We start from the raw sequence: 15,316 nt of genomic DNA on the forward strand, positions 1-15,316 counted from the left end.
AAGAACATATTGAAAGATGGAAATATGCCTACTCTTACGATTCGCAACGTCATAGAACCGGAAGTAAAATTATCGTTCTCCCATAGCCCCTGAAAGTTATGTACTCTGGCCATACATGCCAGAATGTGATATACTGGAACCTGTTTTCTCACGAAGACAAATATTGCAAACTCAAGATGATAACAGTTGGTGGTGATTGGGATCTCTAGTACGTCATTGATGAGAACCGATGTCAAATGGAACACGATACGATACACCGATTGTAAGTTCTAAACGAACACCTTTACCCGGTGGAGAAAAGGGACATGTTGAAACCACAACGCAAAAATGGCTTTCTCTGTTTATTATTATTGTTATGAGTATGTCTATTATTATTATTATTATTATTATTATTATTATTATTATTATTATTATTATTATTATTATTATTATTATTATTATTATTATTATTATTATTAGTAGTAGTAGTAGTAGTAGTAGTAGTAGTAGTAGTAGTAGTAGTAGTAGTAGCAGTAGTAGTAATAGTATGATTTGTGTTATTAAATTGAGCAGTGTGATGAGTAAAAATAATAATAATGTGAAGAAGGCAACAAATAGGTTATATTGTTGGGCCCGTTAAGTAACAAAGGACTTCGACCCGTCTTGAGTGTCCTCTAGCACTGCTATAAAGGTTCTAAAATCCATAAACAACCATACCCTAGCCGGGATTCTAAGTCGGGACCCTTGAATCGCTGGCTTGACGCCTGAACCAACACGAACATGAGGTCGGCAATAACACGAAGAAGACGACAAAGAAATAATAATAATAATAATAATAATAATAATAATCTTATACCAGTGTTCTTAACCAAATTCCGATCACAACCCCCATATTATCACATCCTTTTTCCACGACCACCTTATAATTTCTGGCTTGTAATAAGCTTATGTCGGAATTTTAATACACCTATTGCAGATGTTTCACTATATACCTCTATTTCTATAACAGTAGAATCCATTTCTTCTATATAGTGGATACAGTAACTTCTCTAAAAACGAATGGATTAAAACCAAATTTGTTTCGTTCATTCATATTAAAAACATCGAATCCTATTCGCCATACTGTTTCAAGGTGGAGGCCGTTTCAAAATTTTAAAACTTCATAACTCCCTCAATTTTGGATCATATGATAAGTGCATTTGGATTCTTCTGGTATTTCAATATGTAGTTCTAATTAGTTTTATATCGTACCTCTGTCATTTAAATTGATTTTTAACCAACTCTGCACCTGTTGAAAATGTTTAGTGGATCATTTTCTGCTGTTCTTGACAATATGCATACAAATAAAAATTGTCTATCAGAACAAAATTCAAAATAATAATTATTTAAAAATATTTTCCGTTAGTAGATGCTAATTATATTTATCTCTTTCGCTTATCTTCGCGACCGCCAGGTTGAGAAACCATGTCCTGTACTATTTTTTCTTCTTGTAGACCTCATGTTCCTGTGGATTGAGGCGTCAAGCCTGCGACTCAAGGGTCCTCACTTCGAATTCCGGCTGGGATTTGGTTTTAAAACATTTATAGCAGTGCTAGAGGACACTCAAGACGGGTCGAAGTTCTTCGTTACTAAACGGGCCCAACAATATGGCAATTTTTTTCTTCTTCACATTATTATTATTTTTACTCATACTGCTCATATTAATAATGCAAATCATACTATTACTACTACTACTACTACTACTACTACTACTACTACTACTACTACTACTACTACTACTACTACTACTACTACTACTACTACTAATAATAATAATAATAATAATAATAGTAATAATAGTCATACTAATAACAATAATAATAATCATAGAAAATCATTTTTGCGTTGTGGTTTCAACGTGTCCCTTTTCTCCACCGGGTAAAGGTGTTCGTTTGGAACGTACAATCGGTGTATCGTATCATGTTCCATGTGACATCTGTTCTCATCAATGATGTACTAGAAATCCCAATCACCACCAACTGTTATCATCTTGAGTTTGCAATATTTGTCTTCGTGAGAAAACAGGTTCCAGTGTATCACATTCTGGTATGTATGACCAGAGTACATAACTTTCAGGGGCTATGGGAGAACGATAATTTTACTTCCGGTTCTATAAAGTTGCGAATCGTAAGAGTAAGCATATTTTTATCTTTCAATATGTTCTTCCACTTATGCAAGTTTCGATGCGATACTCATCGGGGAGTTGGATAGTTTTCCTTGTTAGGTACTGTAACGCTATAAAAGCCTACAAGTATATATACCGAGTTGAAAATTTTTATTCCAATTCCAATTACCTAAGACATGTGATTTTATGCTAAAAATAAAAAAATAACCGTTTAAATATAATGGGAATTTTTATCCTCGTTGCTTATCTCCTGAAAATGTAAAAAAAAGAGTATATTCTTAACAGTTGCTTTTTCTCCTAAAGCTAGAAGCATGCCAAATTTCTACTTTCCACTTCAACTGGAAATACTCGTAATTGTATATCAGCGAATCAGTCAGTTTATGTAGCTTTATGTATTATAGCTGAGCACATATGGGTGTGTAGGAGAATAATATACCCACTTAAATAAACAACCTATGTAGTCGAAATGAACTTGAAATACACTTTTGGAACTTCAGTATACATTTATAAGCTATAACATTCACAAGAAATATGTATATAAATTTTCACGTTAATTGAATGCTGTTATTTAAAAACGAGTCATGCTAGTGTGCTTTAAGTTCAATTCAATTTTCGAAATTTAGGAAATTACCCCTAATATTGCTCTATTAGTGTGTTAAAAAGAAATATTATATTTACGTAGAGTATATTTTATATCCAAGTTTTAAAAGGAATAATAATAATAATAATAATAATAATAATAATAATAATAATAATAATAATAATAATAATAATAATAATAATAATATCATTATTTTATTGAAATAATTTTCAGCTTCATAAAGTATTCAATTATATTTTATTTCAAGAAGACTAAATATTAAGCAAGAATTTAAGTCTCTACTTTAAAATGTATTTTACGAGGAGATTAGTTTCAAAACACATCAGATAAAAATCTGCATTCTTCCGTACGATATGCTTTTGTGTTGGGCGCTCAATAGTCGTACTCCCAATTGCGTGTTCAAGTTATTCATTGGGTCCGGCATTTGAGCTATCGATCTCCTGCGGAGTATCTCGTCAGATGGCACTGAAGATGGAGATAATATGGGTGTACAAGTGTCATGGCGGAGGTTTTGTTGATTTTCGTGCACAGTGTGAATATCGATGTGTCGGAACAAGCTAGTCTTCGAAATTCAAATGCAGAATCCGACAACTTAAGCGGCTGGTGGCGGTCGAAGAGGGAAATGCCAAAGGCACATGGAACTGTAACCACACCAGCTTTCCCCAAAAATACCACGGCTGCTTCGGATCTCAACGTTACTGAGTCTAAGCGAGATACACTGCTTACAGATCATAGTGGCCATAGCGGAGCAGCAAATGCAGTTGTTTCTTTAATTCTTGTAATCATACTTGGCTTTGTTGCATCGATGACCGTGTTTTTCTGGAGAAAGTACAAACACATTAATATCAGGTATGGTATTAGGAAAATAAGTTTGTATTCTCTCGTTTTAAACAAACGTATGGTTTGATTTGATTTTACAGATTTATGTTTGTATTAGAGTATTTCAACGCAATATTTTGAATATTTGCGTTTATTTAGAAGTAATGTTTGTGTTAACTTCTGCCTTCTTTAACCAAAATTTTAAAATTGCTATAAAAAGAAAATAAACTATTTTGTGACTACAAAGAGACTGTCGCATGGCATAATTTATTAATGAAAAAGTTTAGTTGTAAACTGATTGATTTAGATTATTATCTTACAATTGTATTTCATTATATTCTAATAATTTTATTTTGTCACAATCGACATATTTCACATATGATATATAAAATTCCATCGAATTTCAACATCAGCATAGTTAAATAATGATTTTTCTCTTTTGTTTGCACGAAGTATACTTTTCAATTTCCATATAGAATACTTAAATTAATTTATGAACGTTCTATCTTTTATACCGTTTATTCAATTCACTAGAAACTACCTCATGACTATATGGTTATAATGCACGCCTTTTGTACTGGATATACGGGTTCGGTTCCCGATGGTAGCGCATAAAGTTTGAGTTTTATGTCAACTTGTAGATACACGTCTCATATGCAGAAAGGAACATCAATTTTAAAATCAGGCAATCAAATCACTATCTTGAATGAGCATCTAGCCTATATATAGTTACTGGGCATGGATGTGTAAGGTAGATTTAATCATTGTAAGTAAGGGATGAAAATGGACTTAGTTCGAAGTTGTCGCTTTTGAGTTGAGTTCATTTTTAATTTAACGTCCCTGTGAGCAGCAAGGTTGCATGAGACGGGATCTACTGATCAACGTGGAATCCGAACGACATGAGATCCCGCCGGGAATCGAACCCGGGCCTCCCACACCAAAGGCGCGTAAGCTAATAGCTTAGCCACGAAGGAGCTCATTTGTCACTTTTGTCAATATTGGATTACATTTCCTTAAATTGTCCAAAATATATACTTTCATATTTAAATTGTGATATAATGACATGTCTGCTTTATAACTCCGTGTTGCAAAGTTAAAACACAGAAATGGGATACTATAAGGTAGTTATTATTATTATTATTATTTGTTATGGCGACTCCATGCATCATTGCCAGATATATTATTAGCTCTACGTCTATAACAGACAAGTTTCTTCTCATAATTTACCTATTTTAACCCTTTTTGTTCATAATTCAAATTTAAATTTTTAATGTATCGTAATTTATATTACTCATATTATATCATGATTAACCCTTCGAGCCGAAAGCCCGAGTACGCATTCGCAATTGAAATACCTATCCTATGGGCTGGATCCCGAGCCTACCGTCGCTAAATACAGTTTTTAAAAGATTCTACATTACTTTGCCATATATGGAGTTGCCTCTATTCCTTAAATAGAAGATATAAAGGAGCATTATTTAAATACCATCAGTAGAGTAAGGAAGTAAGGATGTAAATGCCGCGTTGAAAGATTGAAATTAATTTGAAACTATATTAATTAATCCATTGGGTGATTCAAAATTCAAATAAAAATCGTACATAAGAAAACTAAAATTTTAATATATGATGTTAACAGAAACAACTAGTTTTGAAAACTGTTTTCAGCAGTGACTTTAGTAAATAATAATAATAATAATAATAATAATAATAATAATAATAATAATAATAATAATAATAATAATAATAATAATAATAATAATAATAATAATGCTACAGGGAACACAAGTATTAGCGTAAATTACATACAAATTTCTTTTGATGAATTAAGATAAATAATTTCAACTTGGCAAGGGTTCAACAGTAAGACATAACTGGAAAAGAAGTATTTGCTTAACAATTTCTAGTATTTCTTAAAATAATTTAAAACTAAGGCAACTTTTTAACAAGGTTTTATTTTGATGAAAAGAAAACATAGACCAACAAAAGATTTTTCCTAGCCAATGTCCCTGCCAGTTTCTCTTCCTCTTCTAAATAATGTCTAAAATTGTTCTTTTCCCCCACACTTTCTAACACCCTCTCATTCGTTTCCCGTTCGACCCACTTAATTCTTTCCATTTTCCTCCTCACACACATTTCGAAATCTTCCAGTCGTTTTTCATCATTTTTGTGTAATGTACATGTTTCTGTCCCATTGAGTACTATACTCTACACGAAGCATTTTATAAGTCTTTTTATCAACTCTTTCTTCAAGATTCCGCAGAATAGTATTTTATTAATCCTAATTGCTTCTTTCGCCATTCCTAATCTTGCTTTTATTTTACGTTGATACTTCATATCATCACTAATAATACAGCCCAGATGTCGAAAAGTAGTCACCTCTGGGTGATTTTAATCATACTAAACATGAAATTCACACGAATTTTTGAAATCCCAGTCCGAAGAAGAAATATGGAAGAAAAAATTAGGTGAATTCACCGTCTTTCTTTCAACTAATTTTAATCTCTCCAAAAGCAAAAATAAATAAATAAATGGTCTTACAAAATGCACTAAAAAGCGATCAGAATTTTGTGGTGTGGTATTGGCTTATAAGTAAAAGTTTTTTTTTAATGTACTAAAAGAGGGTTTCTTTTTTTGGTAGGGTAAAATGAAGAAATAAGCTAAAACAAAGCATTGTGCGACATTTCTTAAGGTTACAGGTTACGTGTTTTCTTTCTCTCTCTCTCTCTCTCTCTCTCTCTCTTTTTTTTTTTAACATATATTAGGAAGTAGTTTGCTTGCGCCCAATGCTGTTTAGTCTTAGTGGCACTTCTTCCTTTTCCCCTACCAAAAAGAAAATATGTCTAATTTTTTTAAAGTACATTTTCAATGGACTTTATTAATAAGTCAGTAACATTGAGTTGGTCACTATATATATATATACACACACAGGATGTTAATGAACTATACCAACAAACTGTAAGAGGTGATTCCTCACATCAAAATAAGAGAAAAAGTTCATATGGACCAATGGCAAAAAGTGCATAGTTTCAGAGCTAGAGCTGTCCAAAATCGCGAATAATCTAAATTTCAATAGGCCCTATTTTGAATTCTAGAAACTCTGGGTGGTGGTTTTTATCAGCGTAAAGGAAGCCACGCATACACAATCCAAAAGTGCATATTTCATCTATTGTCAATAGGTGTAGAGGGTATTCCCTATAGGGTATAATTCTCAGATATGTTTTCAATAGAGTTTTTAGATATACCCTGATTTCAAGAAGGGTCCAAAGTAGGCAAGAGGTAAACCTTGACAACAATGGACATCCAATGCTTCGTAGGAAAGGCGGAAGTGTTAGGAACCGGTAGCTCCATGTTTATTTGTATTCGGAATAACGTGTGACGATATGTATTTCGTCACGGTATATTTCACGTTTTCTTCACTTATAAGCGTGAAAGAAAACATTGCAGCATGCGTTTTTCCGAGTACGAGAGACCGTGTTGCTGACGATCCTTAACACTTCCGACATTGCACCAAAGGATTCCGTGTTCACTGCTATCAAGGCTTATCGTTTGCCTACTTTGGACCAATCAGAAAATCAGCATATCTGAAAATTCGGTTGATGGCATGTCTGAGAATTCACCCTGCACGGAATATTCTGTACACTCATTGAACATTATTGAAATATGCATTTTTGGATTGCGTATGCGTGCCTTCCTTTATGCTGATAAGGACCACATCCACAGTATCTAGAATTTGAAATAGAGCCTCTTGAAATTTGGATTTTTCGCGATTTTGTACAGCTCTAGCTCTGAAACTATGCATTTTTTGCTTATGTCCATATGAACATTTTATCTTGTTTTGATGTGATTAATCACCTCTTAAAGTTTGTCGGTATAGTTCATTACACCCTGTATATATATATATATATATATATATATATATATATATATATATATTCCCTTTTAGTGTATTTTGTAAAAAGATGACTTTTAAATGTGTGTTACGGTTGTTTTTACTTTCTGGTCTTTATTCAAAAACCTAGAATCAGTTCTTTGATCCTAACATCCTTAACTTGAAAATATTATATGGTTTCAATCTGTGAGCATACGTACCTTATTGTTTAACAGCGTTCTACAAGACTCACAACAGTCCATTCAATTTTTTTGTAAAAGAATATTAAAGAAAAAGCTTTCTAAAGGATGAAAGAACATTTTTGCCAGACACTGTTCTTAATTTTTTTCTTAAACGCGCCATATACGTATATGGTCTCGAATCAGCACTGAACGTTACCATCTGTTGAAGTAATTCTTAATTAGCTGGCAGCAACTACTCTTGCCTAAATTTATTTGATATAACTTTATTAATTTTGCACTAAAAGCATATGATAGAGTGAAAATTTTTTGAAAATATTATATTGTGTTTGAGTCTACGTACCTCTACAAACTTTCATAGCACTAAACTAGTTAGTACCGAAATATATGTTACAAGATTTATTTCTAACAAACAAACAAATACAAAAGCAATGTAATAGAAACTCCGTTAATTCAGAAGAAGAGAACTTCATTGGACAAATATCAGAAAAAAGAGAAAGAAAATGCTCCGTAAGATTGAATCTACAACGGAGCCTTTGCCTTAAAGTATAGGCTAGCCCGCTGGACAAGTATGTTGTACTGGTCAATATAACATTTCAGGATGAAATGCATTAATATATTAAACACACAAGGCACAACATTTAGTTTATTCACATTTTTAAGTGTAACAACAAGTTAGAACAAAAATTATGTGAAAATATTCTAGTCATCCAGTTTACGTTTCTATACAATTTTGGCTAATTTCAACTCAATCAGTGTGGATTAAGGAAAGCCTCAGAGACCGAATACATAATATTGTATGGAAGTCAAACAAATTTCAATTTTTATAAAATTTATCGGGAACGTATTCTTTGAAATGAGAATTTAAATGATTTTAATCTTAATTAGTTGAGATGATCAGAAAGAATCATAAAGCCTCCACCATATTGGACAAAAATCGAATGTGTATACATTCATGAATGTTATCGTGAATCACATCCTTTAAATCGTGGGAATGTTATTATTCTCCATTTATAGGCGGTAAACTCACAGCTCATTCTTGACTGATTTTAGCTTGAAGTAGTGAAAATGAATGAGAAACCTTAAGAAAAATGTACACCATATTGTATCAAAGTTGATTTTTCTGAATGGCGAATTTATATTTTGGAACATATTCTTTTAATGAGAGCAATAAATTGACCCTTTTACCCTTGACAGATTTTAACTCCAAACAGTGGAGATAAGTGGAATATTGCAAAGCAAAAATACACTAAATTGCATCAAAATTGAATATTTCTGACGAAACTTTGCGGTAGATATTATTTTCCATCATGTTGTTTAAATAAGGAAAATTCGAAGTCAGGAAAATTTACCCCTTTTACCTTTTCCTCTTCACTGATTTTATCTGTGAACAGTGGTGATAATTTAGAAGCACTAAAGAAAATATATGTAATATTATACGTGGATCGAATAATTTTATAATACTGTAAAACTGTTTTATTATCACATTATGTGCATGTGAAAACTCGTAACAAGGCAGATTTTACTCAGTTTGACCATTTATTCTTGATTGACTTCAATCTAAAGCACTAGAGATATTTCGTAAATTTCGAGGAAGTAATATGCTAGGTTTCATTAAACATGCAAAAAAAAAAAAAAAAAAAAATCAGAAAAATGCATACACTAATTTTTTATAAAGTGCAGTGTGCAACACTGCACCAGAATAATAACTCAGACTGCCCTTGCATGTTGTAATACCAAAACTGCTTTAAAGGAAAATAAAATAAATAGCCTAAACACTGGGATATAGCAATTAGCGTATGCGGTGAATAGCCCCTTAGTACTACCAGGGGTGGGGGCTCTGAGGCCCACAGCACTTTCTTTATTTATAAATAGAGAAAACATAACACTGAGAACTAAGCAAGTACGTTTTATGATGAATGGGGTCAAGCTTGACAATATTGATTTTTTTCAAACTTTTTATCCAATTAGAAATGTTACAACATGTAAAATAAATAATTTGTGGGCCTTCGAGGCCTCCCTTGTTGTCCCTAGGGTTTATGTGACATAAAATACTATTAGGCAGTGTTCTATTTGAAAAATAAAGGATTAGTCATGTTGTGTACTGACGTTTCCATTTTGTTAAAAGTTAATAGTCAGATGTTGTCCTTCACGACGGTCTAGTACCGGCATATTGTAGCTGGGCGGTCTGAGGCAATAAAATGATAATCATGATGAAAAACCATCATGAGTTTGAGTTACACTGAAGAGAATGCCTGTTTTTAATTGTAAACTACGTTTCTGTGTTCTTATTCATGCCCTATTACGTTATATAAATATATCAGATTGAGTCAAAAATAACTCCTGTTTTTTATCAGACATTTATTTTGCTTTCAGTAAATAATAAAGTTACATTATTTATTATGTGTTTACCATATTATGTATGACCTTCTCTCCCTGGCAGCTTATCAATTAATTCCTTATAAAACGTGGTTCGTTTGGACTGAAAGAAAATTTCGACAGCCTGACTGACTTCCTCTTCAGAATTAAAGGTTTTCGATTTAAAAAAAAGTTTTGTAAGAACAGGAACAGAAAAGGTTGTAGCCTGTCGAGGCAAGGTCTGAGGAGTAACGTGGGTGTGGTAAAACTGACCATCCAAGCTCAAGAAAATTTTCTTGAGTCACCCTTGTTGTATGTGATTTCATGTTGTCGTGTAAGAGAATGAGGTTTTCTCAATTGACGAGTGCAGGACGCTTTTCCTGGAGTTTCTCTTTCACTCTCTGTAGATGCTGAACACATGTATTTGTTGTAATCTTAAAATTTGACTTCAACAACACGTAATTAATTTTAGGTCTCGACAATCCCACCACACACACAATCAAATTTTCCATGGATGTTTGCTTTCGTATCTGATAGGAGTGGTTGATCTCTATTAGAACACTGTCTTTAGCGGACGATATTGTCATAAGTAACTCATGTTTCATCACCTGTTATAATCCTGACTAAAAAAAGGTTCGATTTTTACCTGTGGGAGCAGGATTGTTGCGATTGACGGGTGATCTTTTTTTATTCTGTTCACTGAGATTGTGAGGTACCCATAATCCTAACTTGCTGACTTTCCCTCATTTCTTCTGGGGGCGGCAAACAGTTGATTGTAATGTATTGAACCTTTCTGCTATATATTTTGTTGATTCATGTAGATTTTACTTCAATATTGTCATTAAAACATTGTTATTAAGGTCGGAAGGACGCCTCGCCCTCTGTTCGTCTTTTAAAGTCGTATTTCCAGAACGGAATTTGATAATCCAATTTCTTACTCTCCAATCGGTTATTCGTCCTTCACCGTATACACTTCATATTTCTTTTCAGTTGTCGCCTTTGTACTTTTGCCTTGTTTAGGTTCCCAAAATATCATATGACGAATGTGTACTTTTGAACTCTCGATTTTAGGAGTTAGGAACAACAATTTAATGTACATACACAACACAAAACAGTTGTCAAAAGACTAATTGAACTCTTATCTATTTAGTGAAAGTAAAAACGTGTTGTCCCGGTGACTCATTGTGGATATATACAAACAATAGATTCTACCTAGCTGCATCGGAAGTCATTTTTGCCTATATAAAACAATAACTCTGAAGAATTATAAAAGCAAAGATTTTATAAAATGTATCAAAAAGGAGAAAATAATAAAATTCATTAAAATGAGAACACAACTTTTTGGTAGAGTAAAATGAAGAAACCATTATTTAACCCATAAATGGTATGCCTGTTATCCACCTCTTACTGTGGTGCAGTGTTGGGCAAATTTCAATTGAATTAACAATTAACAATTAATCTGTAAATTTAATTGTTAATTGCAATTAACAATTGAAATAAGTAATGGTTAATTGTTAATTGCAGTTGGCCATTCAAAAAGGAGAATCAATTGCAATCGATCAATTGATTGAAAGTAATTGCAGTGGAAAGTAATTGCAATTGAATTCTGTAATTCAATTGCAATTGAAATTAATTGGCAATTGATTCAATTGCAATTGAATTCCACAGCAATTACTTTCAATTGATAGATCAATTGCAATTGATTTTCACTGATTAATTTTCAACACTGTAGTTCAGAGTGGGCGTGGGGCAATGAAAACTTTAGCCACGATCAATTGACTCACCACCCGTCGTGACCCACGACCCACCGTGACCCACTCTGACCCACCACCCATCATAAACCACTCTTACCCACTGTGACCCACAGACCCACCAAAACCCATTGTCATCAACTCTGACCCATGATTCACGCCCTCTTCTCTACTGACTAAAGAGTTTAAACTTGTAATAAAACAAGCCTATAAAATTATCACCCATCGGAGTTTGAATTTCTACGATCAATCGCTCAAGCTCCGCTCTATTACAATAACGGCGGATCTGACCTTTCTGAGATAAATAAAATAGAGTTTATTCGTGTGTCTGTCTATCTTTGTGCGGCCTGTGGACGAGACGAGGGGACCGAAACTTTTCAAAATTTGATCACGGGTAGCTTGGTCTAGGCCCCAGAACAAGACGAAGAACTTTTTTTTTTTAATTCCTTACTAGGGGGTCTCAGGGGACGTTTACCGGGACCGGCCTGGTAACCAGAAAAGTCGTCCGAAAGTTACCAAATTTTGGTCAAAGATACCTTGGTCCAGGTCCCACACCAAGGCAAAGCGTTTTCAACAAAATTCGAACCAGGGGGTCTCAGGGGGCGTTTACCGGGACATGTAAAAGTAGAACGATATCAGTGTCGATTTCATAGTTTTCGCGGTCGCTGAGATCAATTGTGAAACTCCGATCGCATTAACTTCCAAATTCACCGTATTCGGCTGCGGGCCGTGGGTCAACGAAGGGGGGGATACCGAAACGTAAAGTAATCCAAAATGACCGATATTAGTGTCAAATCCATGGTTTTCGCGGTTGCTGATATCAATGGCGACACTACCATTAGCGATGACTTTCAAATTCATCCACCGTTGTATGCGGGCCTTGGGTCACCAGAGGGAGGAATTCCGAGACATGTAAAAATAATCGAAAATGACCGATATTAATATCAAATCCATAGTTTTCGGAATAGCTGAGCTCAATGATGAAACTCAAGACCGCGTTTACTTTCATATTTATCCCCCATCAGCTAAGAAAGGGGGCATTATAAAGGGGATCACGAGACATGTAAAAATAATCCACAATGACCGATGTCAAATCCGTAGTTTTCGCGGTGGCTGAGATCAATGGTGATACTTTCATTAGCGATGATTTTCAAATTTAGCCACCATTGTATGCGGGCCGGGAGTCACCGGGGGTGGGGAATTGCGAGACATGTAAAAATAATGGAAAGTGACCGATATTAGTGTCAAATCCATAGTTTTCGCTGTCGCTGAGATGAATGGTGATACTTCCACAGGCGTTGACTTCCAAATACAGCCCCCATCGGCTGTGGGCCAGAGGCGTTGTTTTTTTTTTTTTCAAAATTGGAACCAGAGGATTATAGGGACTTTTACCGGCATATGTAAAAAGTAGTAGAAAATGGCAGATGTTAGTGTCACATTCATAGTTTTCGCGGTATTTGTTGGGGGTTGGTGGGGGCCAGAGGAGATTTTTTCACAATACGAACCAAGGGGCTCTGAGGGGTTGTTCACCGGGACATGTAAAAGTAGTAGAATTTGTGTCGAATCCATATTTATTGGGGTTGCTCAGACGTATAGTGACACCCCCGATAGTGTATACGTTCAATTTCAGCCCCCCATCGGCCTTCCCAATGAAAACACATGTACGTTGTTGGATATATATTCACACAAAATATATCCAATTTTAGAAATGTTTTTTAATTGTCCTCCCGTTGTTCAGTTCGTTTACATTGATATGTTATCTGATCCATGCGAAGAACGGGCATAACAACTACTACGAAATGGTAAAGTGTTTGTTATGGAACAAATTACAATGAATTCAATTATATAGATAATAATTATAATTCATAATTATTTCCTTGTTGAATTATAGATACTTTTCAGTGGAAAACTGAATAAAATTTAAAAGTCCCAAATCAACGTCAAGTAGACCAACGTAAAGGAAAAATGTATAAAATTTCCCATATAATTAAGCTTACAAACTTAAAATTTGCATGTAATTAATCTAAATTTGCATTTTTGTGTCGTTTTGTGCGCTATTTTCTCGTTTTCTGCGTCACCGGAAATGGGTCAATGTTATCCTACAAATATGGCGGAACAAGTTAATGCTGTTCCGTCAGGAACGATTTCGAGGTCGTTTCCTTCACATCATCTTGTGCGTGTTTTCTACCGTTTTGTAAGCCTATTTCCACGTTTTGTGAATCAATGGTAGTGGGTCAAAATGGGCATTCAAAGTGGGAAGAAAAATGATCCACTCTCCCACCAGTATCGAATTTCAAGGTCGCTTTTTCGCATTGTTTAGTGCATGTTTTTACCGATTCTGCGCATATTTTCACGTTTTGTAGGCCAACAAAAGTGGGTCAAAGACGACCTACCAATATTGCAGAAAAAGACATATCCAATCCACTTTCAAGGTCCATTTTGACCCACTTCCACTGATGCAAAAAGCGACACAAATCATGCATTAAAAATGTGAAGGAAACGACCTCGACATTCGATGGTGACGGAACAGCATTATGCTATTCCGCTATACTTGTAGGCCCTTTTGACCCATTTTCGTTGTCGCACTAAAGTGGAAATAGGAGCACAAAACAGTACAAAGCAGGCATTATACGATGCGAAAGAAACGACCTCCAAATTCGATAGTGGCGGAACAATGGCTCTATTACCCCACACATTGATGGACCATTTTGACGCATTTCTGGTGATGCTCAAAACGTGGAAGTAGGCGAACAGAACGGTACAAAATACACACTAAACGATGTGAAAGAACCAACCCCGAAATTCGATAGTGGCGGAACAGTGAGCCATTTAACTCCCACTTTAAAGCCCCGTTTAACTCACCTCGGGTGATGCACAAGACGAGAACTAGGCGCAGAAAACTTTAAAAAAAGGCACTAAAGGCACGATGCGAACGTAACGATCTAGAAATTCGATAGTGTCGGAACAGTGGGTCATTTTCGTCACACCTGGTAGGCTCATCTTGACACACTTCTGGTGACGAACAAAACGTGGAAATAGCGGCACAAAACGTAACAAAACAGGCACTAGTCAATGCGAAAGGAAGGACCTCGAAATTCGGTAGTGGCGGAGGAGTGAGTCATTTTCGTCACACTTTGGAGGCCCATTTTGACACACTTCTGGTGACGCGCAAAACGTGGAAATAAGGGCACGAAACGGCACGAAACATTCACTAGTCGATGCGAAAGGAATGATCACGAAATTCGGTATTGACGGAGAAGTGGGTCATTTTCGTCACACTTTGGAAGCCCATTTTGACACACTTCTGGTGACGCACAAAACGTACAAAACAGGCACTAAACGATGCGAAAGAACCGACCCCGTAATTCGATAGTGGCGGAACATTGAGCCATTTAACTCCCAATTTAAAGGCCTGTTTAACTCACTTCCGCTGACGCACAAGACGAGGAAGTAGGTACAGAAAACTTTTTTTTTTTTAAAAAAATAGGCACTAAACGATGCGAAAGAAACGACCTAGAAATTCGATAGTGTCGGAACAATGGGTCATTTTGGTCACACTTTGGAGGCCCATTTTGA

General features: G+C 35.0%; 2 protein-coding genes across 2 annotated transcripts in view; one reads left to right on the forward strand and one right to left on the reverse strand.

Moving 5' to 3' along the window:
* LOC145688128 (uncharacterized) overlaps positions 1-15,316 on the reverse strand; it is a 98,977-nt gene that overhangs the window by 43,388 nt on the left and 40,273 nt on the right. The window lies entirely within an intron of this gene.
* The window catches only part of LOC145688129 (uncharacterized), a 93,398-nt gene continuing 81,274 nt past the window's right edge, over positions 3,193-15,316 (forward strand). The window contains exon 1 of the mRNA XM_081761904.1: positions 3,193-3,593. Coding sequence (XP_081618030.1) covers positions 3,244-3,593 — 350 coding nt within the window. The 5' untranslated portion in view covers positions 3,193-3,243. The remainder of the gene's footprint in view (positions 3,594-15,316) is intronic.

Source organism: Thermobia domestica, chromosome 6, assembly GCF_964235325.1.
Source record: "Thermobia domestica chromosome 6, izTheDome1.hap1.1, whole genome shotgun sequence".
Classification (NCBI taxonomy): domain Eukaryota; kingdom Metazoa; phylum Arthropoda; class Insecta; order Zygentoma; family Lepismatidae; genus Thermobia; species Thermobia domestica.